The sequence below is a fragment of the Lepidochelys olivacea genome (genome assembly GCF_965140295.1).
Source record: "Lepidochelys olivacea isolate rLepOli2 genome assembly, chromosome: 20".
Lineage (NCBI taxonomy): Eukaryota > Metazoa > Chordata > Testudines > Cheloniidae > Lepidochelys > Lepidochelys olivacea.
The window spans coordinates 18,670,286-18,697,353 of record NC_140430.1 but is presented as its reverse complement, the minus strand read 5'-3'; the positions used below and the strand labels follow the sequence as shown (position 1 = coordinate 18,697,353).

The following is a 27,068-nucleotide window of genomic DNA, read 5'->3' as shown; positions in this document are numbered from 1 at the left end:
CTTCTTGGCATGGCCCCATTGCTCAGGCGGGTGGGTTTTTCACACCACCCTCCCTGGCTGGGGGCAAACCCTCTCCCCCAGCCGGGTGGATCTGATTGGAACCAGGCATTGCAGGGGCCCGGCCTACGTGTGAAAGGCCTGGGTTTAGCTCCAGCCCAACTTCCCCCTCGGGTTTTCAGTATGAAGAGCCTCTCAAAAGCCACCAGCTTCTGACTGAAGCGAGACCAAGTGCTGAGACTGCTCCAGATTCCTTCCTAGCCTGCACCTCGGCCCCTTCCCGGGGCGCCTCCCAGCTGCAAGGTGAGCTTGGCCTTTCCCTTCTCCTGGGATGTGTTCAGGTCTGGATTCACCAGAGGTTAATTCATTCAGGGCAGAGGGCGGGTGTCTCTGAGGGAGGCTTTTAGATTAGTCAGCACAACATACAACAACATCCTCTGGCTCCTGGAGAGGCGAGGTGCTGAATTCCCCCCAAAAGGCAGGCAGGGGAGCTGCCCGGGACCTCGGGTAAGGACACCCCTTTCGGTGACGGGACGCTGGCTGCTCTGGAGGAGCCCTGAAGTGGGTCAATCTCTCTCCACTTGGCTGCTTCCCAGTGCTGGGTTCAGCTCACACGGAGCAGCCTTGAGCTCTGCCTGGTTCTCTTTGAATCTGAGGCCCTGTGTGACCTGGGGGAGTGGTGGGGGAGGGGGATCTGCCCCAAAGGGACTCCCCCAGTGTGAGATGTGCTGTTAGGGCACCCCCCCACACACATTTATTGCTGGGCTGGGGGAGGGGTTGGGTCTAAAGATCTCCCCTATGGAGAGGGCCTGGGGGCTCTGTAACCCTGGCTGGTTTCACCCAGGCCCTGCCAACAAGAGGGGCCTGCGGGATGTGGGGAGATCTCTAGGGACCAAGATGTTTGTCTCTGAAACTCCACATCCAAACCCTCTCTGGGGAGAGTGAGAGGATCTAACCACTAGGTCCCATATCACCCCCTCCCAGAGCCAGGGATAGAACCCAGGAGTCCTGGCTCCCAGCCCCCCTCTCAGAGCCAGGGAGAGAAAGAACCTGGATCTCACTGCCCTCCCCACTAGACCATGCTGTCTCTCTTATACCACAGTGGTGGGAGGGAGGCCAGATTAGCGAGGGACCAGACTGGGTTTCGTGGCATTGGATTTAACCTCTTGGAGGCCACACTGTGTACTCCCCCCCCCCAGCACCGGCAGGCCTTTGACCTGCCGTGGCATGTGATCCAGCCCTTCCATTCCCCAGCCACATGTGTCTGACTCAGGAGCGGGGCCCTCTCTGGCCTGAGCAGGGTGGGGCCTGAGGCCAGCCTAGAAGGCCTGGGTGTGGGGAAAGCCCTGCCTTGGGGGGCTGGAAGTCTGAGGCGAGCAGGAGGGAGATGGGGTTTTGTGTTTACAGCAGGCGGGGATGGGAGCCAGGACTCCTGGGTTTTCTCCACTGCTCTGGGGAGGCAGTGGGGGGTCTTATGGTTTCAGCAGGGGGCTGGGAGCCAGGACTCCTGATTCTATCCCCAACTCTGGGAGGGGAGTGGGGTGTAGTGATTAGAGCAGGGGGTTGGGAAGCACCTTCCCTCTCCAGAATTATATTTAGACAGAGGGAAGTCTCCCTGTGCTGACGCATCCTCCCTGAGCCACCTTGATTTCCTCCCTGCCAGCAGCCGGGTGGGCGGAATCATTGTTTGATCTCACAGGAGCCGGGTTATTCCGGGCTCACAGCTTCCTAGAAATAGCCTGGAGAGGCTGCTGAGAGTTGCAGACAGTGTCATAGCTTCACAGGGCAGCTCAAATGTGCCATGCAACACAACTGCCTGGGAACAGAACCCAGAAGTCCTGGCTCCCAGCCCCTCCCCTTGGCCCTCACTCTACCCTTTAGGCCCCGGTCCCTATGCCAGACCTAGGGATAGAACCGAGTCCTGACTCCCACTCCTGTCCGCACTGACCTGTGTCTCTGTCACACTGGCTGGGAAGGGCTCAGCACAGAGAATCCTGGTCATTTGGTAGTGCAAAGCCCCGTGAACATCAGCGTGCGCAGCTATAGTAGATGTCAGCCCGTTCATTCAAAGAGTATTTAGTGCTGGCTCTGGAGTGTAGGAAGGGGGTTCTCTCCCCAGCTCTGGGGAGGGACGGGGTGTAGTGATTACAGCAGCGGGGTCAGGAGTCAGGACTCCTGGGTTCTCTCCCCAGCTCTGGGGAGGGGAGGGGTGTAGTGATTACAGCAGGGGGGACAGGAGTCAGGACTCCGGGTTCTCTCCCCAGCACTGGAGAGGGGCAGCATGTAGTGATTACAGTAGGGGGGACAGGAGTCAGGACTCCTGGGTTCTCTCCCCAACTCTGGGGAGGGGCAGGGTGTAGTGATTACAGCAGGGGGGTCAGGAGTCAGGACTCCTGGGTTCCATCCGTAACTTATACAGAAGCAGCAGGGAGATTCCACTCCTCCCCCCACCCCACTACTGACTGACCCTACCCGAGGTGCCCCAGCCTGGCCGCAGGACCCCTCCAGGGGCAGAGAGGCTCAGTTCCCACTGTCTGTTCAGCTCCCAGTCCCTCCCCGCCTGCCAAGTCCCACTTTCCGTCTCTGAATCTCGCCAGCGAATCTTGGATTAGCAGGCGCAGCCCGGGGGGCTGGAACGTTGACTCAGATCAAGGGGATTTCAGGGGCATTTACTCAGGTGACCCTGAGCAGCTAATGCTCTCTAATTATCCCAGCTTGTCCTCTGGGCTGCGACTCCTTGCAGCTGGGCTACTGTCAGGGGCCAGCGGGCCAGTGGCTTCTGGATCTTGGTGTCAGGGCAGCCGGCCGGGCGGCCGGCCGGCCCTAGGACCTTCCTTCATGGTGAAGGACATTGGGCGCCAGAGGGAGGACGGAGCCTCCGGCTGGGCCCCATGTCACCTGGGCAAGGCCCTGGGTCTTGTGTCCAGGGGGAAGCTCCTTGACCTTTGCCCTGTCTCGGACTGTGCCAGGCACGTCTTCCGGTGTCCCCATGACGCCCTCCTCATCATGGGTGTAGTCTGGGCGGGGGTTAGGGGCGCTGTGCCTCCGAATTGCAAGTCTTAGGCAGGTGTGGAATTTGTCCCCCTGTGCGCGGCCCCACTGGCCTGACTGGAGCTGCCCCCTATGCTCCTCACTCAGATGCCGTGCGCCAGGGGGCTGACCTCTGGGGCCACTGCAGCCACACAGGAGCCCCCTGATCACTAGCCTGGGGGGGGTTTGGCCATGTGGCCAGGTGCCGTGAGAGCCCCCTGGCCAGGTAGCTCTGCCAGGGCTCCTCAGTCCCAACCCACAGTCCCATGCTATTCCAGCCCTGGCTCCCCCCCCAACCCCCGCCCTTAGCCCTGTGGTGCCCCTCAAGCCTGACCTGCAGCCCCCTGCTAGCCCAGCCCTGGGCTCGCCAATCCTGGCCCATAGCCCCCGCCCCCCCCCCGGCTATTCCAGTCCTGGGCCTCAGGTTCACTTTAACTTCCAAGCAGCCCAGGGTTGCTGGGTGGGGTCAGGCGCCGCATGGTTAAGTGCCTGGCTTGTATTTGGCTTCCTAATCAGCTGGGGCGTGATTGAAGGGTGCACTGCAGTGTGACTAGAACTGTGGCTGGTTATGGGTCGGTCACATCACATGACTGCGGGGGTGGGGGGGAAGGAGCCGTGGGTCATCGGGCAGCCGTTTCTCCATCACACTCTTAATAATCAACTTTGCTGCTTGGAGCTGCTTCTGACACGTGTGGGGAGGGAGAAAGCCACAAGTGCTCAGATCCCACCCCCCCACCGCCCCGCGCTCAAGTTCCCCTTTTCAGGGCCTGATAAAATGTCCCTGTTGGCACAGCGTCCGCAGTGGCGACCGGACAGCTCCCAGGTGGCACCACGAGGGCTCCCCGACGGCGGGCGGGGGCATCTCTGAGACCGAAGCAGGCAGGGTTTGATCCCTGACAGCCCCACGCTCCCCTCAGCGCCTAGCGGCGAAACTGACAAGCGTAAGTTATCTCCTTTGCCAGCTTCATCAGCGTTGCAGCTGGTGGCCTCTTCCCAGCCCCCGCCGGGGTCTCTGCCTCTGTCTCCTTTGCATTTTCTGTCTCCTTCACCTGCTTCCTGCTTCACCCTCTTCCTGTTCAGCGATGGCGCTGCTTTGGCCTTGTTACAGCGCGTCGCCCCCTTCGAAGCTAAGCTCCAGCCCGCAGCTGTCCTGACGCCCCAGAGGTGTAGCAGCCCCGCTGTGCCGGCTAGCACTCTATTTCCGGGTTTTAGCCGCTGCCCATCACTGTGGTATCTGGGCTGCTTGCATGTCAAATCGATGGCAGTTGCCAAGTCCCTGGGAGGGGGGGGGGGTTAAATGGGGTTCCTGGCACTTTTCCCCTTTCGGGCTTTATTATATCTGTATTGGTTCGGAACCGCCCCAGGCTACTGAGCTGCTAGATTTGATGCAGGTGGGAATTTTTGGTACGCTCTGGTATGTTTGAGTGTGAACGGCTCAGAGATGGGCTGGGACTGCACCCTTCTGATCCAGTGCTGGACTGGGAGCAACCCCAGCAATCTGGGGGTGCTGGGAGGAGACAACCTAGCGGACAGAACACTAGTCTGCGAGGCAGGACACTTCCCTGCTCTGTGTCTGTTTCCGGGCCCCAATTTTAGCTATTTAGGTTCCTGGTTCTTCAGGCCAGGGCCAGTCTCTCTGCCAGGAGTCTGGGCATTAATCCTGCATTAATTCATTAATCCTGCTTCAAACCCGGACCTCCTCAGGTGAGCTGAGAGCACATGGAAGCTGCAGCTTTCTCATCCGAGAGATAGTTTGTCATAAAAATAAAGGGAAGGGTAACCACCTTTCTGTATACAGTGCTATAAAATCCCTCCTGGCCAGAGGGTTTCACCTGTAAAGGGTTAAGAAGGTAAGATAACCTCGCTGGCACCTGACCAAAATGACCAATGAGGAGACAAGATACTTTCAAAGCTGGAGGGGGGGAAACAAAGGGTCTGTCTGTCCCTGCCATGCTTTTGCCAGGAATAGATCAGGAATGCAGCCTTACAACTGTTAGTTAGGTTTCAGAGTAACAGCCGTGTTAGTCTGTATTCGCAAAAAGAAAAGGAGGACTTGTGGCACCTTAGAGACGAATCAATTTATTTGAGCATAAGCTTTCGTGAGCTACAGCTCACTTCATCGGATGCATACTGTGGAAAGTATAGAAGATCTTTTTATATACACAAAGCATGAAAAAATGGGTGTTTACCACTACAAAAGGTTTTCTCTCCCCCCACCCTACTCTCCTGCTGGTAATAGCTTATCTAAAGTGATCACTCAATGTGTATGATAATCAAGTTGAGCCATTTCCAGCACAAATCCAGGTCACACACCCCCCAAACCCACTCTCCTGTTGGTAATAGCTTGCCTAAAGTGATCACTCTCCTTACAATGTGTATGATAATCAAGGTTGGCCATTTCCAGCACAAATCCAGGGTTTAACAAGAACGTCTGGGGGGGGGGGGGCGGTAGAAAAAAACAAGGGGAAATAGGTTACCTTGCATAATGACTTAGCCACTCCCAGTCTCTATTCAAGCCTAAGTTAATTGTATCCAATTTGCAAATGAATTCCAATTCAACAGTCTCTCGCTGGAGTCTGGTTTTGAAGTTTTTTTGTTGTAATATCGCAACTTTCATGTCTGTAATCGCGTGACCAGAGAGATTGAAGTGTTCTCCGAGTTAGTAAGTAATCTAGCTAGAAATGCGTTAGATTTCCTTTTGCTTAATGGTTGGTAAAATAAGATATGCTGAATGGAATGTATATTCCTGTTTTTGTGTCTTTTTGTAACTTAAGGTTTTGCCTAGAGGGATTCTCTATGATTTGAATCTGATTACCCTGAAAAGTATTTACCATCCTGATTTTAGAGGTGATTCTTTTACCTTTTCTTTAATTAAAATTCTTCTTTTAAGAACCTGATTGATTTTTCACTGTTCTTAAGATCCAAGGGTTTGGGTCTGTGTTCACCTGTACAAATTGGTGAGGATTCTTATCAAGCCTTCCCCAGGAAAGGGGGTGTAGGTCTTGAGGGGATATTTTGGGGGAAGACGTCTCCAAGTGGGCTCTTTCCCTGTTCTTTGTTTAACAAGCTTGGTGGTGGCAGCATACGGTTCAAGGACAAGGGAAAGTTTGTACCTTGGGGAAGTTTTTAACCTAAGCTGGTAAGAATAAGCTTAGGGGGTCTTTCATGCAGGTCCCCACATCTGTACCCTTGAGTTCAGAGTGGGGAAGGAACCTTGACATAATCCCTGCCCTAAAGAGCTTGCAGCCTAGAGGCTGGGTGGGAGGGGAAACTGAGGCACAGAGCTGGGAAGGGATTTGAGCAAGGTCACACAGTGAGTCAGTGGCAAAGCTGGGAATAGAACCCAGGAGTCCTGGCTCGCACTTCCTGGCTGTAGACACAAGAGTGATGTTGAGAACCCAGGAGTCCTTGCTCTCTGATCCATCTTCTAATCACTGAAACACACTCCCATTCTGGAACTTGGAATAGAACCCAGGAGTTCTGGGTCCCAGCCCACCTCTTCCAACCCAGCAGACCCAACCCCCATCCCAGAGCTGGGATAGAACCCAGGAGTCCTGACTCATCCCTTGCCCTAACCCCTGCCTCCCTTGCTGAGACTGGGTTCAATGCTTTGGCCCAGCGCAGAGACCCTCCTGTTGCTTGTGGTTGCATCTCCCACCTTTCCCCACAGATGGCAGGTTACCTGTGTCTCTCCGCGCTCCTTCTGGTGGCTCTGCCGACCCCCTATGCCAGCCCGCTCTCCGCCGGCTCCTCCCTGCGCTTCATCGCTCTGGGGGACTGGGGCGGGGTGTCCAATCCCCCCTTTCACACGGTGCGCGAGGTGGCCACAGCCAAGGAGATGGGCCGTACGGTGGCAGCGTTGGGCGCAGACTTCATCTTGTCCCTCGGCGACAACTTCTACTACAACGGGGTGCGGGACGTCAACGACAAGAGGTTCCAGGTAGGGAGTCCTTGGGGGTCCCCCCACAGCACACAAGGACTGGGATCCAGCACTTGTTTATGCAGGGATCCCTCATCCTGAGCTGAGATGTGGCCGTCACTGGGGTGGGGTATGGCACCTATTTAACTGCACACAGCACTTGAGTTTAGGCCAGGGAGACTTCTATCTCCATTAGAAACTGAAGGATGAACCTTGGGTAGAGACAGCCCTCTACCCTCCCACCCAAAAAATCTTGGGGTGTCACTACACCGCTACAGCCCCTTTACTGAAGGCGGCGCCCCCGTGTGGCCCTGGCAGGATGCACACGTCAACCAACAAGGAAACTGGCTAGCGTGAGCCTCCTGGCTGCAGTGGTGGGCGTGGGTGCGTTAGGGGTTATGGCACGTGAGGGGTAAATATCTTCATGGTTCCCCACCCCGCCAGGGAACGACTGGGTTCCAAATAACAGCCATGAGTGAGATCTGTCTCCCCGTCCAGTGAGGACAGCGCGGGGGGTGGGGAAGGACTGGCAGGCACGGCTCCCCCCCGATTGTGAAATGTGAACACGTTCTCTGCCATCCCCTCTCTTGGGGCAGGACACCTTTGAGGCTGTGTTCAAGGCGCAGTCGCTGCGCAAGGTGCCGTGGTATGTGGTGGCCGGGAACCACGACCACTCAGGGAACGTCTCGGCTCAGATCGCCTACAGCAAGGTCTCCAAGCGCTGGTAAGGGCCCCCCGCACCCGCCCAACCCTCCTGCATCCTGCTACATTGGGGCTCAGAGGGATGGGGGTTAGATCCCCTTCTACACCTGCAGCCCCCTACTATCCCAGCTCCGGGCTCCTCCCAGCTCTGCTGGTGCCCCTCAATCCTGACCTGCAGCCCCTTGCTAGCCCATCTCTGGGCTCCCCTCCCACAGCTCTGCAGGTGCCCCTCAATCCTGACCTGCAGCCCCTGCTAGCCCATCTCTGGGCTCCCCTCAGTCCCGACCTGCAGCTCCTGCTAGCCCATCTCTGGGCTCCCCTCCCACAGCTCTGCCGGTGCCCCTCAGTCCCAACCTGCAGCCCCCTGCTAGCCCAGCTCTGGGCTCCCCTCCCACAGCTCTGCTGGTGCCCCTCAATCCTGACCTGCAGCCCCCTGCTAGCCCAGCTCTGGGCTCCCCTCCCACAGCTCTGCAGGTGCCCCTCAATCCTGACCTGCAGCCCCTGCTAGCCCATCTCTGGGCTCCCCTCAGTCCCGACCTGCAGCTCCTGCTAGCCCATCTCTGGGCTCCCCTCCCACAGCTCTGCCGGTGCCCCTCAGTCCCAACCTGCAGCCCCCTGCTAGCCCAGCTCTGGGCTCCCCTCCCACAGCTCTGCTGGTGCCCCTCAATCCTGACCTGCAGCCCCCTGCTAGCCCAGCTCTGGGCTCCCCTCCCACAGCTCTGCTGGTGCCCCTCAGTCCCGACCTGCAGCTCCTGCTAGCCCAGCTCTGGGCTCCCCTCCCCCAGCTCTGCTGGTGCCCCTCAGTCCTGACCTGCAGCCCCCATGCTGATCCAGGAGACTGCGGGGGGGGGGCATGGAGATCAGCTCTAGTTTAACATTTGACATCCCTCCCCCTCCGTTCTGCAGGAACTTCCCCAACTACTACTACAGCCTGAAGTTCAAGGTCCCCAAGAGCAACGCCACGGTGGCTCTCCTCATGATCGACACTGTCACCCTGTGTGGGAACTCGGACGACTTCCAGTCCCAGCAGCCCCAGCAGCCCCAGGACGTGGGGCTGGCCCGCAGCCAGCTGGCCTGGCTCCGCAAGCAGATGGCTGCCTCCCAAGACGACTACCTGCTGGTGGCTGGCCACTACCCGGTGTGGTCGGTGGCCGAGCATGGGCCCACCCATTGCCTGGTGAAGCACCTGCAGCCACTGCTGCTCAAGTACAAGGCCACTGCCTACCTGTGCGGCCATGATCACAACCTGCAGGTAAGCGGGGGTGGGGGACACTGGAGCAAGGTTGTTCCCTCTGGTCTATTCCACAGGGCTCTGAGCACCCCTGCTAGGGAGATGTCCATCAACTCCCTGCTAGCCCGTCGCACTCCGCCCCAGCCACCCTGGGCAGCACTGGCCGAGACTCAGCCAAGGGTGTAAGTCAACAGCAAAGGTGGGACTAGAACCCAGGAGTCCTGACTCCCAGCCCCTCACCCAACCCAACCCCTAGACCCCACTCCCCTCCCAGAGCTGGGACTAGAACCCAAGAGTCTTGGCAAACAGCCCCCCCCTCCCCGGCTCTAATCCAGTAGACCCCAAACAGTTCCGAAGTGAAGGAGCCCAGTTAAGTTCCCTCCCCCATCCACCCCTCTCCAGAGATCAGCTCTGTCAGTTGATACTGTTCTGTGCCCGCCAGGCAGGGGCGCTAGCTTGCAACGTGCTGCCCTGCCCCAGAGCAGCCCCAGGGGGCACGACGTGCACGCCTCCTGCTCACCCCAGCACGGGGCGGGAGGGGGGGAGTACCCAAGCAACAGGCGTATGGATCTGCTCTGACCCCCCCGCCCCCATCTTCCCCGATCAGTACCTGCAGGACAAGGCTGGCGTGGGCTACGTGCTGAGCGGGGCCGGCAACTTCATGGAGAACTCACGGAAGCACGATCACAAGGTCCCCAAGGGCTACCTGCGCTTCTTCTACGCCGAGCCGGCGTCCCTGGGCGGCTTCGCCTACGTGGAGATCGACAGCAAGGAGATGAGTGTCACCTATATCGAGGCCAGCGGCAAGTCACTCTACAAGACCTCCCTCCCCCGGAGGAGCCGCCTCTGAGACCCCCTCCCCACGCCCCCATTTAGGAGGGTGCAGGAAGTAGGGGTTCAGAGCTCACTCCTCTTTCGTTTGGCTCTAAGGGAAACGCTGTGAGAGGCATTGAAGCTGTCTGATTTTTAAGGCTCCTGCATCCGATCTCTGGGGGAATCCGCCCCTGGAGAACCACCCCCCCCGCCCTGTTTATTGCTTGATCCTCTCTTCCCTCCTCAATAAATCATTCCAGCCCCCTTTGACTCCCTCAAACCAATGGTGGCTTTGGGGCCCTCCCCATAGGTTTCTGTGTCCAGGACCCTTTGCAGATGGGCCAGGGGAATCAGAGTCTGTGCTCCCTTTCCCATCCACACCACCCACGTCCCCGGTGAGACGTCCCCGTTTCTTTGCCTGCTGCACACACGCCTCCCCGCCCTGCTGCTTGGAGGGCCCAGGTTGTGGGTTTCCACTGAGATATCACTGGGTTGGTTGGGGCCCGTCTCCTGCCATCTCCTCTCTCTATCCCACTTCTAGGGGCAGCACATGGCTGCTGTGGGAGAAGGGTGGGAATACGCAAACCTTTCCCCGGGCTGTGGCAGGCTGGAGATCCGGGTTTGACTCCTGGCTGTGCCAGAGTCCCCTGAGTGACCGTGTCTTCCTCTCTTTAGGCACCAGCTCCCCTCCTGTAAAACGGGGCTAATGGCCCTTTCACGCTCCCCTCTTTGCCTTCTGAGGCCGTAAATTCCTTGGGGATGGCCTCTGAACAGCTCCTCCTCTGCTGCTAATGCATAAATAACCTAACAACCAATGCTCTCAGGAGAGCTATTCCCTCATCCTGCCACCTGGAGGCGCTGTGACCTTCCTTCCTCTTCTCAGGTACAAAATCCTCATAGCCACATGCTAGGGGGCTGGGAAGCTGAGTTTTGTTTTTGCTGACCAGTAAACTGTATTGTGCCAGAGGAGGACGCAGTACTGCCCAAATCTGACCTCGGGCTCGTGTTTGTGTTTTCTGAGATGACTGTTTTTCGCCCTCACATACTGACCGGTCCTGTGTGCTTCCTCCCAGTCTAACTGTAAAAAGGGGCGGGCGTGCGGGCGTGTGAGCCCCATGTGCCTGTCAAAGACTTTTAAGTTCTGGAGAAACTTCTTCTTCACCCTCTGCAGCATTGCACCTGTGATCTGTTGCTCCCTGAAGCTGCTGCAAAGGGAACAGACTCTTCTAAGTGTCTTTCTTGTGACTATTTTCAATAAATTATATTTTAAAAAGTCCGATTGTTTCTCTCTCCACAGCCCGGCGTCCACACCTTGCAAACAATGACATGTTTTCCCATTGGGGAAACCGAGGGGGAGACTGAGCAGGACGGTTGCTCAGCCGATGCCCCTCATTCCCGAACTGCAGCCCCCTTGCTCCCCGAGCTCTGGGCTCACACACACAGAGCTCTGCTGGTACCACACACAAACAGTCCTGCCCCACAGCCCCTGCTCCTGGGCTCCCCTGCCAACGCCCCTCAATCCTGACCTGTATTTCCCCCTGTTCTTCCAGCCCCACGTTTCCTCCATGCACACAGCTCCGGTGGTGGCCCTCAATCCCAACCCACATTCCCCTTCCCCTGCCCCTCCATCTTGGCCCTCAGCCATCCCTTCCTGTTCCAGCACTAGGCTCCCTGCACTTGAAGCTCTGCTGATGCCCCTCAGCCCCGACCCGCAGCCCCCCTGCTATTGCAGGCTCATTGACATACTGTCAGTATTCCCAAGACACCAAGCACTATAGTAGCTAGACCAGAGGTGGGCAAACTATGGCTCGTGGGCCACATCCGGCCCGTGGGACCGTCCTGACCGGCCCTTGAGCTCCTGGCCAGGGAGGCTAGCCCCCGGCCCCTCCCCTGCTGTCCCCCCTTCCCTGCTGCAATGCCGCTGCGCGGGCAGCGGGGCTGGCTCGGGTGGTGAGCACCTGCTTCTCTGAGCTGCATGGTAAGGGGGTGGGGGGTGTTGGATAAGGGGCAGGGAGTCCTGGGGGGGCAGTCTGGGGACAGGGAGCAGGGGGTGGTTGGATGGGGCAGAGGTTCGGGGGGGGGGCGAGTGGTCAGGGGACAGGGAGTTTGATGGGGTTGGGGTCCTGGGGGGGCAGTTAGGGACAGGGGGCTGTGGGAGGGGGCAGTCAGGGGACAAGGAGCAGGGGGGGTTGGATGGGTCGGAGGTTCTGAGGGGGGCAGTCAGGGGGTGGGAAGTGGGAGAGGGTGGATGGGGGCGGGGGCCAGGCTGTTTGGGGAGGCATAGCCTTCCCTACCTGGCCCCCCATACAGTTTCACACCCAGACATGGCCCTTGGGCCAAAAAATGTGCCCACCCCTGAGCTAGGCACTGCTATCGGTACCTCTCCTAGCCAGGATCCAGGAATGATGATCCACATGACGGTTTTGTGATGCGCAGGCTGCTTTCCTGACCAGACCCCACTTCTTTGGCGCTTGCCAGGAAATCCCATATGAACCAATCTATACTGCATTTTCCCTGGCAAACATCCACCTACAATGAGGGCACCTGCCTAAAGAATCAACCCCTGGCAGAAGGTCAGGGAAAGAACATACAGAAACTCCCCTCTGGATCAGTCCAGTGGCTGGGAACCAAATCTGGGGGGGAAAGACTGCTGCCTACTCATCTTTAACACACCACTTTTACCGCTCCGCTAGGGCATGCCCCATAGAACCCAGGTCTCCTGCGTCCAACCTGTGCTCTGTCCCCAGCGCTCAGCTATGAACAGAAATGTTTCTATACTTTAATTAAAGCAATGGAGGTTTTCTGGGGCACAAGGAGGGGATTTGAATGAAAGTTTCAACCTGACCCATTTAGCATGAGTGTCCCTGGATTTTTAACTGGAGTGGATGTTTTCGTAAGACAGGCTCTAATTTTAGCAGGAATTAACTCAGGGCTGTTCTCCAACCTGTGTTATTCAGGAAGGGAGGCAGCTCTTTTCAGCTTAGTTTAAGACAGGGAACAGGTTCAGATGAAACCAAAATAAGTCACTTTAAAAAAACAAAATCAGCACCCTCCCGGGGGTTTGCTCCAGTTTAACTAGACTGGCTTAAAAACTGATTTCGGTTCAATGTATTATTTGAATTACCGTACCATCTAGGAGCCTCAGTTATGGCCCAGGACCCCAGGTGGCTACAGGCTGCACAAATACTGAATACAAAGCTGCCCCAAAGAGCTTCCAATCGAAGTACAAAACTGGTGAGAGCAGGTAGATAGAGCACACGGAAGCAAGGAGCCAACACTGGTCAGCAGTTGCCTAACCATTGTCAAGGTTTCTGCGAGGGGCCGCATAGGAGAAAGCACAAAGGTGCTTGTTTGAAAAACTGGTGCAACTGTCTCCCATAAACAAGGCCTAGTAAACAAAAACACCTACGAGCCAAGAGCACTGCTCTAAGGGCATGAGGATTACAACTTTAGAAGCTGATAGCCCAATGACTAGTTTCAGGCCTGGTGTACACTTAAAACTTAAACTTAAAAATTACACAAAGTAAAACTATTTCCCCTTGTTTATTCCCCTCCCCACCCCCCACTGTTCCTCAGACGTTCTTGTCAACTGCTGGAAATGTCCCACCTTGATTATCACTACAAAAGGTTTTTCCCCCCAGCTCTCCTGCTAGTAATAGCTCACCTTAAGTGATCACTCTCCTTACAGTAAAAAGAAAAGGAGGACTTGTGGCACCTTAGAGACTAACCAATTTATTAGAGCATAAGCTTTCGTGAGCTACAGCTCACTTCATCAGATGCATATGTGATCTGTAGCTCACGAAAGCTTATGCTCTAATAAATTGGTTAGTCTCTAAGGTGCCACAAGTACTCCTTTTCTTTTTGCGAATACAGACTAACACGGCTGTTACTCTGAAACCTCTCCTTACAGTGTGTATGGTAACACCCATTGTTTCATGTTCTCTGTGTACATAAATCTCCCCACTGTATTTTCCACTGAATGCATCCCATGAAGTGAGCTGTAGCTCACGAAAGCTTATGCTCAAATACATTTGTTAGTCTCTAAGGTGCCACAAATCCTCCTTTTCTTTTTACTTAAAACTTAGGTCATCAAAGCTGGGTGGTCAGGGGTGTGAAAAATCCACCCCACAGAGAGCTGTAGCTATGCTAACCCCACAAGTAGATAGAGCTAGGTTGGCAGAAGAGTGCTTCTATCGACCTAGCTACGTCTCCGGAGTTCCTATAGTGATGGAAAATCCCCTTCTGTTGCTACAGCCTGTATCTACACTACCGGGTTACAGCATCACAGCTACTGACAGTGTAGCGCTCAGAAGTGTAGACATGGCCCTACTGTCCCAAAGAAAGCAAGACACAGAAACTTACACAGTATCAACGGCCATCATCTCAGGCATTGGCACCCTGACAGCAGGATTGTCTGGCTATGTAGACTCCCTCCTCAGGCCCTACGCTACCAGCACTCCCAGCTACCTTCGAGACACCACTGACTTCCTGAGGAAACTACAATCCATCGGTGATCTTCCTGATAACACCATCCTGGCCACTATGGATGTAGAAGCCCTCTACACCAACATTCCACACAAAGATGGACTACAAGCCGTCAAGAACACTATCCCCGATAATGTCACGGCTAACCTGGTGGCTGAACTTTGTGACTTTGTCCTTACCCATAACTACTTCACATTTGGGGACAATGTATACCTTCAGATCAGCGGCACTGCTATGGGTACCCGCATGGCCCCACAGTATGCCAACATTTTTATGGCTGATTTAGAACAACGCTTCCTCAGCTCTCGTCCCCTAAAGCCCCTACTCTACTTGCGCTATATTGATGACATCTTCATCATCTGGACCCATGGAAAAGAAGCCCTTGAGGAATTCCACCATGATTTCAACAATTTCCATCCCACCACCAACCTCAGCCTGGTCCAGTCCACACAAGAGATCCACTTCCTGGACACTACAGTGCTAATAAACAATGGTCACATAAACACCACCCTATACCGGAAACCTACTGACCGCTATTCCTACCTGCATGCCTCCAGCTTTCACCCTGACCACACCACACGATCCATCGTCTACAGCCAAGCTCTGCGATACAACCGCATTTGCTCCAACCCCTCAGACAGAGACAAACACCTACAAGATCTCTGTCAAGCTTTCTTACAACTACAATACCCACCTGCAGAAGTAAAGAAACAGATTGATAGAGCCAGAAGAGTTCCCAGAAGTTACCTACTACAGGACAGGCCTAACAAAGAAAATAACAGAACGCCACTAGCCGTCACCTTCAGCCCCCAACTAAAACCCCTCCAACGCATTATTAAGGATCTACAACCTATCCTAAAGGATGACCCAACACTCTCACAAATCTTGGGAGACAGGCCAGTCCTTGCCTACAGACAGCCCCGCAACCTGAAGCAAATACTCACCAACAACCACATACCACACAACAGAACCACTAACCCAGGAACTTATCCTTGCAACAAAGCCCGTTGCCAACTGTGCCCACATATCTATTCAGGGGACACCATCACAGGGCCTAATAACATCAGCCACACTATCAGAGGCTCGTTCACCTGCACATCCACCAATGTGATATATGCCATCATGTGCCAGCAATGCCCCTCTGCCATGTACATTGGTCAAACTGGACAGTCTCTACGTAAAAGAATAAATGGACACAAATCAGATGTCAAGAATTATAACATTCATAAACCAGTCGGAGAACACTTCAATCTCTCTGGTCACGCGATCACAGACATGAAGGTCGCTATCTTAAAACAAAAAAACTTCAAATCCAGACTCCAGCGAGAAACTGCTGAATTGGAATTCATTTGCAAATTGGATACTATTAATTTAGGCTTAAATAGAGACTTGGAGTGGCTAAGTCATTATGCAAGGTAGCCTGTTTCCTCTTGTTTTTTCCTACCCCCCCCCAGATGTTCTGGTTTAACTTGGATTTTAACTTGAAGAGTGGTCAGTTTGGATGAGCTATTACCAGCAGGAGAGTGAGTTTGTGTGTGTATGGGGGTGGGGGGGATGTGAGAACCTGGATTTATGCAGGAAATAGCCCAGCTTGATTGTCATGCACATTGTGTAAAGAGTTGTCACTTTGGATGGGCTATCACCAGCAGGAGAGTGAATTTGTGTGGGGGGGTGGAGGGTGAGAAAACCTGGATTTGTGCTGGAAATCACTTTAGATAAGCTATTACGAGCAGGACAGTGGGGTGGGAGGAGGTATTGTTTCATATTCTCTGTGTATATATAAAGCCTGCTGCAGTTTCCATGATATGCATCTGAGGAAGTGAGCTGTAGCTCACGAAAGCTTATGCTCTAATAAATTGGTTAGTCTCTAAGGTGCCAGAAGTACTCCTTTTCTTTTTTAGTATCAACGGTGAAACTGAAAATGCTTTCCTGGCCAGTAATCCCAAGTGGGCAGGGCAGGATTGATTTTGAATAGGGGTTGTCTCTTTACCTGTCCAAAAAAAAAAAACAACCCCCCCACCAAAAACCAAAATCCTGGCCCAATCCAACCAGCACAGACACTAATTCGCCTCTTCCTTCTGTGCTTAGGGGTCAGTCCCTGGCCTTGCCCCTCTGAGTTCGCTTATCTGGGGAGCAAAGCTTGTTGCTGACCGTTGACAGCCTCTAATCAGCAGCCTCTCCAGGGCAGAGTCGTTTGTGCTGCCCTTTATCTGGGGCCTATCAGTCTCTCTTGTCCTGAGGAGACACACCGTCCCCCCAAATAACCCACAGGAGGGAGAGATCTCAAAGCGGGGGCGGGGCTGGGGTGCAGCTCCCCCTGAAGCGGAATGAGCCCCGTGGGGGGGGCAATCTGTGCTGGGGGGTCCCACCCTGGGGGGCTCCCACCCTCGTTTCCGGCGCTGGGGGGGGGCCACCCCGAATTGCTCTCAGGGCGGGGGGAGGGGGAGGGGGAGATCCCGCCCAGTGCCCCAGCTGGGGCTTCCCCCGGCCCCACCAAAACCGAGCCTCGGCCCTCGGGGAGGCTCCTCCTCCCTCGGGGCCTGCCCCGCCCTCCGGCCCCCCTGGTTTTGGGCTCCTCCCCCCCCGGTCGCCATCTTGGAAACAGCCGGGGAGCCGGGTGGGCCACTTCCGGTTCAGGCCCTCTCCCCGCCCACTCTCTGACGTCATTTCCTCCTGCCGCTGCTGTCAATCATTCAGCATTCCATGCGCTCGGCCGGAGGTTAGCCAATGGCTGCCGGCGGGGCGAGCGTGTTTCTCTTCCGGTTCGGCGCAGGAAGTGACGGTCGCCGTTGGAAACGCGGCCGGGGCGGGAGGCTGGAGGCAGGTGGGGGCCTGAGAGCGACCCCCTCCCCCCGGGTCCGTGAGGAAGGAGAGGCTGGGGTCGGCTCTTGCCCCCCCCCCAGTAGCCTGGTCGGAGCTCTCATGGGGGGGGGCCCATCCCGGTGGGGGGGCGCTGGGCTCCTGTCCCTGGGGGGCGCTGGGCTCCTGTCCCTGGGGGGAGCCGAGCCCCCATCCCGGGGGGGGGCGCTGGGCTCCTGTCCCTGCGGGGAGCCGAGCCCCCATCCCGGGGGGGGGTGCTGGGCTCCTGTCCCTGGGGGGAGCCGAGCCCCTATCCCGGGGGGGGGGTGCTGGGCTCCTGTCCCTGGGGGGAGCCGAGACCCCATCCCGGGGGGGGGAGCGCTGGGCTCCTGTCCCTGGGGGGAGCCGAGACCCCATCCCGGGGGGGGGGGGGCGCTGGGCTCCTGTCCCTGGGGGGAGCCGAGCCCCCATCCCGGGGGAGGGGTGCTGGGCTCCTGTCCCCTGTACCTGGGGGCAGGGGTGTGTAGAGCCCACGTGTCTGTGGTGGGGAGCTGGGTTCTTGCTCCCCTGCCTCTGGATGGAAGGGGAGGCCATGGCTCAACCCGTGGGGGGTGCTAGATTTCTTTGCTCTACATGTTTGTGTGGGGGGAGGGTGGTTTATGAACCCCCCACTTCCTAGGCGATGCTGGGTGATGCCCCACCAGCTGAGATAATGAGCGGGGTTTAAATCCAGACCCAGGGAGCCTATCTGCCCCCATCTCCTTGTAGCCCCACATGCTCATTTGTGGGCGCCCTAGAGCTGGGGGCGAGGTGTGGTGGATGAAGGAGAAAGGGCAGCACGTGATCCCCCCTGGCCCTGAGAGGACTGACGCTTTCCCTCTCCTCTGCGCCTTGCAGGCAAAGATGGGCCGCAGGAAGTCAAAGCGGAAGCCCCCACCCAAGAAGAAGATGACGGGCACCCTGGAGACGCAGTTCACTTGCCCCTTCTGTAACCACGAGAAGTCCTGCGATGTCAAAATGTAAGTGGGTGGGCTGGAGAGGCCTCTCTGGTTCTAATGGTGGGGGCACAGCCAGCTGATCTGCCTTGTTAGTGCTCATTAGGCCCCACTTATGGGGGACTGCTGTTCCTCGGGGTGCAGGGGATGAACTGATTCCCACCTGGAGCTGGATCAGGAAGTCCCCACACTGTGGGGTCAGGTGCATTACTGGGAGATGCCATTCATTCTCTGAAACATCTTGTATTGGCCACTGCTGGAGACAGGACACTAAGGCTGTTGGCTTGGTTCAGAATGACAAAGGGAGGAAACTGGTCTAGATCGGCCCATTGGTTTGATCCAGTATGGCAGCAAGGGATGGTGGACAAAACAGGTAGATAGTAATACCTAGCTCTTATAGGGAGGCTAGAGCACTGGGCCAGGACTCCAGATAGGTTGGTTCTATTTCTGGCTGTGCCACTGGTCTGCTGGGTGACCCTGGGCATGTCACTTTACCTTCCCCTTCTATAAAATGGGGATAATAATACCAACCTCCTTTGTAAAGTGCTTTGAGATCTGTGGATGCAAAGCGCAAGATAAGAGCCAGGGGTGGTTGTTACTATTATTATTATCATGGCACTTTTCATCATTAGATTGATGAGCCTGTTTGTCAGAACTGGCATGGCAAGGAAGGGGAATGGTACCGGGTAAACTGGGCCAATTGGTCTCTTCCAATTGGAGATGGAAGCCACCCTAGAAAGGGTCCATTTGGTTTAATCTGGCACGGGTAGAGGGGGGTGTACAGGGCTCGACTGGCCCACTGGTTTGATTGGTGTGTTATAGCCTAAGCCGTATGAAAGCATTTCAGTAATTAAGCAACTTGTTTTTGAAATGATGTAAGTGAGCAACAGACATTAGCAACATAGTAAGGGTGTTTGGGTTTTTGCTATATCCCCATCAGCAAGTAATACTGAAGCATGGCTGTGCATAGCCTGGATCATGTCCATAAAAGTAATAGGAAAGTGCAACAAGATTTCCCTATTGGGATTTTTTTCCTAATCTTCATGTTTTCCTGTATTTTAGTGTATAACAAACCACACTGGGACTCGGGTCTGTACCACCTCAAATGCTTCCCATCACCCTTCAGAGTGTGCGGATGGTCTGCACATTTTTATGTTTGTTTATCTTTTAACCTAATGCCTACATGTTTAGTTCTCTTAACTTCTCATAAATCCTGAGACGGTACATGGTCCATTGGTTAACGCAGAAGACTAGGAGTCAGGACTCCTGGGTTCTTTCTCCAGCTCTTGCAACCGAGTTGCTTTGTGATCATGTTGGGCAAGTTGCTTCCCTTCCATTCGCTCGTTTCCCTGACAGTAAAATGTGAATAACTTAGTAGCTCTTGTGTTGTGATGCTTAATTTGTTAATGCTGCGTTTTGTTTCAGTGGGTGCTATGGAAGAGAAGTGTATTCTTCTATTAAGTCAATTTCTCTAACCACTTGCTCTTGATTGTTTGCTCTTTGAACTTCCATTTGTCTTGTTCTTTGGAAATATTTGCTATTGTTGGAATATTGTTTTCTATGTTCCAGGGACCGGGCTCGGAACACTGGCGTAATATCATGTACTGTCTGTCTGGAAGAATTTCAGACTCCCATAACGTGTATCCTTTGCACTTCTAATGACGGAAGCAGGGTATTTTTACCGTAGTTGTTTTTTCCCATGAATTGATGGAGGGAAATGTATTTTCAGTGCCATTCTACTTCAGCCACAGAGGTCTTGGAGTTCAGGTTTTGCTGAGCCCCCAGAACTTTGTCAGCGTGAAGTGTCCAAGTATCTGCAAAAAACTTGCTCTGGTTGTAGTCAGCAGCAGCAAACTCCTGAGATCCCTGGGGTTTGGTGCTTTCCATTGGGCTAGAGCACAGCTTCTTGTGGTATCTTGGCACTTCCTGTTCCAGCCCATGATGGAAACTGGAAGCAAAGAGGCAGCAGCTAAAATAACTAGACAGTCATATAGCAGTGCTCATAGATTCCAAGGCCAGAAGGGACCATTGTGACCATCTAGTCTGACCTGGATAACGCAGGTCATAGGACTTCCCCAAAAGAATTTTGTTTGAACTAGAGCAGGTCTTTTAGGAAAATATCCAATCTTGATCCTGTCCGTGACGCAAGGAAAAAACTTCGGTGGTGCATGTAGCTGTTAGGAACTGAATCCAGAAGCACATGTTAGAAAATAGAATTAACTTCCCATCTTGCTTTCACGTGTTGGCCTTTATCATCCTGCAGCAGAATGAGATGATTGATTGGGTAGCATGTTCTTAGTCTGTGTCCGCACTAGGGTCAGAATCATGGTTGGTATGACAGGGAGCTAAATGTTAGCAAGGCTGTCTGCTAACTTCTCCCTGTAGGTGCCTCGGTTTCCCCATCTCTAAGGTAGGGATAATGATACTTGCCTCCCTTCAGAAGGTGCTTTGCGATTGTTATGAAGACAGAACTACACAGGATCGTTTCAGGGGACAAGACAAGAGGTCACGTTTATTATAATAACACAGTTTGATTTATGACCAATAACTAATATCTAATACCTATGTGCGTGTGTACACACACTCTCTCTCTCTCTCTCTCTTTCTTTCTCTCTCTCTCTCTCTCTCTCTGTTCTGCAGCTGCCATATAGTTACCAGTCCTGAATGTAGCTTGGGTTCGTAGCTTGTGGCGGCTAACTGGCCAGGAAAGCCAGGCACAAGGAAGAACTGGGTCTCTGCTGGGTATGCACCGATGCCCTTCAATGTTGGCAGCAGAATGTTACCCTCCAAAGTCTTCCCTCTCACCCATCGTTTTTGTAGGCTTTAGTTTGAATCCAGAGTCTATAGGTCTTGCTGTGTTACGCTGCCTCTGGGTCCGGTGTGATTGATCACCCGTCAATTGCAGACGTGACTTTCAGCCTCAGACCTGGCTTTGATGTTTCTTCAGTTGTACTTTTGTTCTTTTCTTTTTGGGTGGACTCTTCTTGCTTTGTCAGGGCTGTTGTCTGCATCTTCAGCCGTTGGTGTTTACACTTTATTTCATCAGGATGGGCTGGGGCTGGAGGTTGATTCCACCATCCATACATACCTCATTCCCACATCTAAACTCAACTAACAAGATTACAGCAGGGTTTTGCAAAAATGAGGGTTGTAGCAAGCTTTTACAAAATGGAGTGAGCAAGTTAAAATGGAGTTTGAATTACAATATGGACAGGTGTAAGGAATGGCAAACAGTGAGCAGAAGTTACAATGTTGAAACAGTGCAAGTTTCAGCGATTTAAGCAGCAATTGGATTGAAAGTGAAACTCAGTTAGCCAGTTATTGGGGTAACCAGTTTTATGAATGAATGTTGTTTCATTCATAAAACTTTGCTTATGAAGGTATATTAATAAAGTGAACAATTAAAAACAATTTAATTGATCAGTTCTACAAGATGTACTGATGAAAAGTGCAAGGAAGGGACAGAGTGGCGGTGGTGTTTGTCCCACAGTGCTGTCACAAAGGGCCAGCAGACAGGTGTTGCAGGGAAGAGTTGGAAAGGTGCAAAAACAATTTCTTTAAGTTCCCAGTGCAAGATGAATTCCAAGCTTCAGGGGAGGTGGTGGTGGTGTTTTGGTGTCATCTTCCTTGACCTTTGATCCTCTCAGATCTTTCAGAACCGGTGGACGTGTACAGTGATTGGATAGACGCTTGTGAGGCGGCCAATCAGTAGCAGCAAGGGGGCAGGAAGCTCATTTGTGCTAATTCTGGATATTACAGTATTTTGTACTTGGAAAAAAATGTACTGGTTCCATAACATGAGATGATTGGGAGCTTTGGAGAAGGTGGCTGGGTTTTTTATTAGCTTTTCCATCCAAGGATCTTTTTATAGCGGTTGTTCCTTTTTGTGAATTACCCTGGGGCCAATTTAGATCCTTGCGCATGTAACACGGTTAAGGGATGATTTGGAAATGCTGCCCTAGTTAAGCCGGGGAGGAGAGGAACATTTTGTTTTGCTCAGCCCGGCAGTTTGAAAGTTCACAAGATAAGAAACGACTTGTCACCATGATTAAATGGCAACAGTTAATTTAAAAAAAAAAAGAAAAGTCTGTTACTAATCCTGGTCTGGCCAAGCCGTGTCCTTTTGCAATGCTGGCTGGATCCCTGTTGGAAGAGGCTATATCTTGGCTTCCACCCTGCTTTGAATAACAGTTGAAATGTTGATGCAGAGGCAGTTTTGTTTAGTGGTTAGAGCAGGGCAACAGGTTGTCTGGAGCCCTGGGTTCTTTTCCTGTGACTTCCACCAGCTTCCAGTGTGATCCTGGGCAAGTCGCTTCCCCACTTAGCACCTCAGTTTCTCCCTCTAAATCAGAGTGAATAACATTCTGACCTTTGTAAAGTGCTTTGAGATCTTTGGCCACAAAGTGTGCTAGAAATGTAAGATGAACAATGAAATACTGTAGAACCTCCTTCCTTCAGTCCCAGTTCTGGATATTGGTTTTTGGCTAGCTCTGTTCAGCAGACTCATTGGCACAGAAAAGTCCCTATCCGACACATTTAACTTTGACTTACTTAAACGGGCACTGCTGTACTTGCTTTCCATAGTCCAGTGTGGGGTAAACTGGTTTGAATTAGCCATTAGTCAGAAAACAGGACAATCACTGACACAGACGACTGCTTTTCTCAGACGGGTCCCCCTGCAGCAGTAGGCTCAGATTTGCTCATTTGTCTCTTAATCAAAATACAGCAAAACTTCAGTACTGGAGAGTGGGAAGTGAATCGGGCTGCAGTGTTGGAGAAGTGGGGGAGATGCTGGGGTGAGGGGAAGGGAGACAGGCTTCTGTGGCATGGAAGCTATCAGATAATAGCTTTTGTTACTATGCTTTCTTGAGTCCAGTCATGATGGCAAGTGTGTTTTACCTTCTGAACATCCAGACGCTAGACTGAGCAAAATCTCTGCTACTTTGGCTTGCAGAGCCATTTGGTGGTCACTGCTCTGATTTATTTTTGGGATAACTTCACTCTCTCTTAGATTCAGAACGTTTGGCTCTGTTCTGGTGCGACAGTTACTCAGGGTCTCGCAAGAGGCAATCGCTCGGCCGTTGGCGCCGCTGAGGATTTAAGGTGGTGGCAGATCCCTGGCTGAACTGATTTTGGGCCTGTAGTGAATGGGCAGGGGATTGTTTGCAAAGGAGGGGTGTGAATCAGAGTGAGAGAAGGGAGGGAAGGATGGGCTAAATTAGCCACCTTGGCCTCCCTTGGCTTTTACCTGCTGCTTTTAACTTAAGGAAATTCTTATTGCATCAAGAGGTTTCCTTGGATCTTCCTGGATGGTACCAGCAGCACCTTGAGCTCCTTCCTGGACACTGATTACTAGCCCCTGCCTTGGGAAGCTACATGAGCTGGGGATTAAGCTGTTTTGAATTCCAGGCTGGGTTTGGACACTTTTCCCTGTGTGTGGATGCAAAGAAGGGTGTAGCAAGCAGCAGTCCTGGTTTTGTTTGCGGTTTGTTTTGCAAGGGGGGCTATTTAGAAACAGTTTGTAGTGGTAGAATGTCCCTTTAATAAATGCCATTACAGGGGGAAGTGGTTTTTATGTGTCCTTTATTGTCGTTGGTGTCACATGGATTCTGAGCTGAGTGACAGGACTTATTTCCCCAAGGCAGGTGGGAGTTTGCGCGAGCCACATGCCTGTATGAGAGAGACAGCAGACAAGAAGTGGTAGTAGGAAATGCTGTGTTCTTTTCCCGTCTCTATGCAAATTCCCTCCTTGTTCTGTGCCTCGGTTTCCCCTTTTGTGAAATGGGGGTTAATATCTTAAATGTGCTGCGAGTATTTGAGGTTTCTGTCTTGCAAGGCTGAATGGAACTTCTAGGATTCAAAATCTGTTGATTTACTGCCCCTTACCCATCCCCTTGAGCTCTTAGACAACTGAACGTTTATGGTATGTCAGCAAAAAAAACCCAAACAAACCCCCGGCAGTGAGTCTGAGACTGGGTCAACTGACTTGGGCAGATTGCGCTGTGGGGCTAAAAATAGCAATGTAGACGTTCCTGACTGGGCTCCGAGACCTGTCCCCCTTGCCAGGATTCAGAGCCCGGGCTCCAGACCGAGTCACAACATCTACACTGCTAATATTAGCCCTGTAGCGTGAGCTGCCTGAGTCAGCTGCTGTGGGCTCAGAGCCTTGCTGTCCCAGCGATTTTTTGCAGTGGAGCGTCATGTTCCCTCCATGATCTCCAACATAACAGGAGCCCGGACCCCCTGTGACTTCATTGCAAATGAGCCTGAGCCACTGGGCTGCAGTCTGTAGCTAATGCAGTTTCCTAGAGGTGAAGAGTGTTTTGTGGTCCTGGAGAGGCCAATGCAGACTTCCTTACTCAGCTAAATGAGCCAAAACTGTACACCGGGCTGCGTTCCAGCAAAGGACAAAAGGCTGCAGCGTCGGAAGAACGTGAGTAGTTGTGGTGGAAGAGAATCAGCTGACTAGGCGCTATTTGTTCTGGAAGACTGTGCTGGGTAAACAGCTCGTAAAAGCAGCTGTTACCTGACTAGTGGTGGGGAGAACTCTCCGGGCCCTTCTCACTTTACTCCATGTGCTTTAGAATGTGGGGGGAATCTGGCTCTCCCAGGGCAGGGGCTGGTAACACTGGCTGCGTGGGCTGGCTGAGCTGTTTTTGCTTATGAATCTCTGCCCATGCCCCTCAGTCCTGACCCACAGCCCCCTGCTATCCCAGCCCTGCCCATGCCCCTCAGTTCTGATGCACAGCCCCTGCCATCCTTGCCCTAGACTTCCTGCATACACAGCTTTGCTCATGCTTCTCCATTCTGGCCCTTTGCACCCCAGCTATTCCCATGCTAATGTCATCCCATCTCCAGTGCCCCAGGCCTGCCCATGTCCCTCAGTGAAAATTCTCGCTCCCTATTATTTCTAGGCTTGGGTCTCTCGTGAGCACACCTGCATGTCATCCTGAGCTAGTAGGTGGTTTGAAGGGCAGAGTAGCCAGAGACCCAGCAAACTTTCTTCACTTGTGGTTTTGCATGAGCCCATCACCTGCAGAGGCAAAAGGCCAGTCACTCAGACTCTCAGCAGGGGGCTGCTTGAGCCAGTGTGGCCTTGAGCTGCAAAGCCAGGTATGTGACGTGCTCCAGGGAGGGAGGCGGTTACTTAGTGCTTAATCCTTCTCCCTCTATCCTTAATGTTTCCTTCTCCGGCTCTGTAGTGTAGGCATAGAATCCGAGCCACAGAGGACTGGAAGGACTTCGATAGGCCATCCACTCCAGGCCCCTGCACCGAAGCGGGACATAGCCTATGCCCACATGGTCCCAGAGTCTAGACCCCACCACGGTATAGCTTTACCGGTGTTGGTTTTAAGTGGAAAGCAGGCCTGTAGCATCAAGTCTTTGTGTGGTCTTCTAAAATCCTGGCATGCAACCTGTTTCTTCCCATGCTCTGTTTTTCTTTTGCGGAGGAAGACGGGAAGTCAGCTGTGTCTCTCTTCCTCCACTCCCAGCCTTGCTGCAGTATTATCTCCATTGTGCTGGGCCACCCCGCTCTTCCAAGACACGCGTGCCATTTGACCTTTCCATTGAAGACCTTAACAGGAACCCCCTGAAACAGGGCCACGCAGCGTTGACGGGGTTTCTTGCTTGCATTTTACTATGGCTGCTACATGTCATGTCAAGAGCCTAATCGCAAACTCTCCTGGACCTGGTATGGAGACTTGTAACCGAAAGAGTTATGGAGGGGCTGTCCCTGCATTGCCTACGTCTCGTAACGTAGCTCCAGACATCGCTCTAGCCCTGCAAAGCGCTTGTCTAGAGTTCTGAGGGTTAATGTGGCTTTTAAGGGGGGATGTGGGGTGTCTAAGGAGCAACTGTCTGCCTGTGACTGCCAGATGAGGAGGAGCTGATCAAAGGTGAATGGTGCTATGCCTGTGTAAGTGGTTAGTTTGGCCTGCGTGTGCACACAGCACCTCCTGGTGGCCTATCTCACAGCAAGTCGAACAGCCGGCTGCTTCCCCAAAGCTAAAGTGTCACAAGATTTTGTTGAAGGATCTGGATCTGAGCCCGTGTCCCCACGTGTCTAGCAGTGTTTGTGGGCGGGTATCAAAGCCTTTCTGTATAGGTGCTAAATTACTGTCTAGAGCCCTGTGCACCGGCTGGTAATGGGGTTTACAAACAGGGCTAGGAGTGGGGGTGGTGGGTTGCAGCCAACCGGCCAGGGTTCAATTACCAGCGGGAGCTCGGGCAAATCACTTCATCTTCGTGCTTCAGCTTCTCACCTGTTACAGGGGACAGTGATTCTTTCCTGCTGCAAAGGGCTAAAGGGGATACATCAATCCGTCTTGGAGGAAAGCCACGGCAGGGCTTGAGAGCCTTATCTCATCCTTATCATTGACGTATGCTGGAAAATGTTGAGCATTTATAGATGGCTTCTTATCTTCAAAGCACTTAAACGCTCCCTGATCATCTTTAACCTGATCAGACATTGCCAACTTGCCTGTGTCAACCCAGGCATCCTGGGAGGAGGGAAATCTGTGTAGCTGTCAGTATTATCTACGCAGCTTCCTCTGTTAAAGGGACGCCATGGGCCTGAACCTCTGTCTGCAGTCTTTGTACCCGGTCTACGCGCTTGTAAACCCAAGAGTGCTAGAAATCTGCATCAGGCAGGGGAGACAAAGGTTGTTTTTCTCTCTTTGTTTGGCCTGTGCTTCTGACAGTGCTTTCCGTATAGAAGAAGGATGGCCCCGTGGTTAGGGTGCCGACGAGAGATGTGGGGTAGGTCCTGCCCCACCACAACCTTCCGCTGGGGCTTTGGGCAAGTCAGGTAGTTTAGTAGGCCTCAGATCCTCCATCTCTAAAATGGGGGGATATTTGTGCTGAGGGTTACCGTTAGGTGCTCTAATAATATGGTAAGCTGGGCCAGACAGGTACCTAACACGGGTCCCTCCACACAAGAGAGGCACATGGGAAAAGTGGTTGCACCACAAACCGTAGCAGGGCAAAGGACTTGGATGTGACTGGCTTTGTGCAATTGACTAGATCTCTGTTTGACCTTCCCTTTTATATGCCCCATTTGGCTTCACCAGCGAAGACAAATGTCCAGGAAGCTCTT

General features: G+C 53.4%; 2 protein-coding genes across 7 annotated transcripts; both read left to right on the top strand.

Annotated features, from left to right (window-relative positions):
* Positions 1–412: 412 nt before the first annotated feature.
* ACP5 (acid phosphatase 5, tartrate resistant) lies at positions 413–10,968 on the top strand. 4 transcript variants are annotated; one of them, XM_084609979.1, is made up of 6 exons: positions 413–504; positions 3,821–3,968; positions 6,698–6,967; positions 7,543–7,670; positions 8,555–8,900; positions 9,487–10,968. In XM_084609979.1, the coding sequence occupies exons 3-6, from the start codon at positions 6,698–6,700 to the stop codon at positions 9,727–9,729; spliced, it is 987 nt and encodes a 328-aa protein (XP_084466105.1). In that variant the 5' UTR covers positions 413–504; positions 3,821–3,968; the 3' UTR covers positions 9,730–10,968. The 4 variants fall into 4 exon arrangements, with proteins under 4 accessions (XP_084466105.1, XP_084466106.1, XP_084466104.1 ...); XM_084609978.1 differs by lacking the exon at positions 413–504 and adding an exon at positions 5,802–5,874 and having other exon boundaries at positions 3,675–3,968; XM_084609980.1 differs by lacking the exon at positions 3,821–3,968 and having other exon boundaries at positions 422–504.
* A 5,899-nt stretch (positions 10,969–16,867) lies between these two features.
* ELOF1 (elongation factor 1) lies at positions 16,868–23,536 on the top strand. Of its 3 annotated transcripts, none has more exons than XM_084609806.1 (4): positions 16,868–17,001; positions 17,874–17,995; positions 19,541–19,611; positions 21,619–23,536. In XM_084609806.1, exons 2-4 carry the CDS (start codon positions 17,880–17,882, stop codon positions 21,681–21,683), a joined length of 252 nt encoding a protein of 83 aa, XP_084465932.1. In that variant the 5' UTR covers positions 16,868–17,001; positions 17,874–17,879; the 3' UTR covers positions 21,684–23,536. The 3 variants fall into 3 exon arrangements, with proteins under 3 accessions (XP_084465932.1, XP_084465931.1, XP_084465930.1); XM_084609805.1 differs by having other exon boundaries at positions 16,891–16,997; XM_084609804.1 differs by having other exon boundaries at positions 16,894–17,033.
* The last annotated feature ends 3,532 nt before the right edge of the window (positions 23,537–27,068 follow it).

Coding starts and splice junctions, on each gene's coding strand:
- ACP5 (XM_084609979.1), top strand. CDS start 6,698: ATGGCAGGTTACCTGTGTCTCTCCGCGCTCCTTCTGGTGGCTCTGCCG. Junction 7,671..8,554: donor AGCAAGGTCTCCAAGCGCTG/GTAAGGGCCCCC, acceptor TCCGTTCTGCAG/GAACTTCCCCAACTACTACT. Junction 8,901..9,486: donor GCCATGATCACAACCTGCAG/GTAAGCGGGGGT, acceptor TTCCCCGATCAG/TACCTGCAGGACAAGGCTGG.
- ELOF1 (XM_084609804.1), top strand. CDS start 16,905: ATGGCTGCCGGCGGGGCGAGCGTGTTTCTCTTCCGGTTCGGCGCAGGA. Junction 17,996..19,540: donor AAGTCCTGCGATGTCAAAAT/GTAAGTGGGTGG, acceptor TCTATGTTCCAG/GGACCGGGCTCGGAACACTG. Junction 19,612..21,618: donor ATTTCAGACTCCCATAACGT/GTATCCTTTGCA, acceptor TGATCCTCTCAG/ATCTTTCAGAACCGGTGGAC.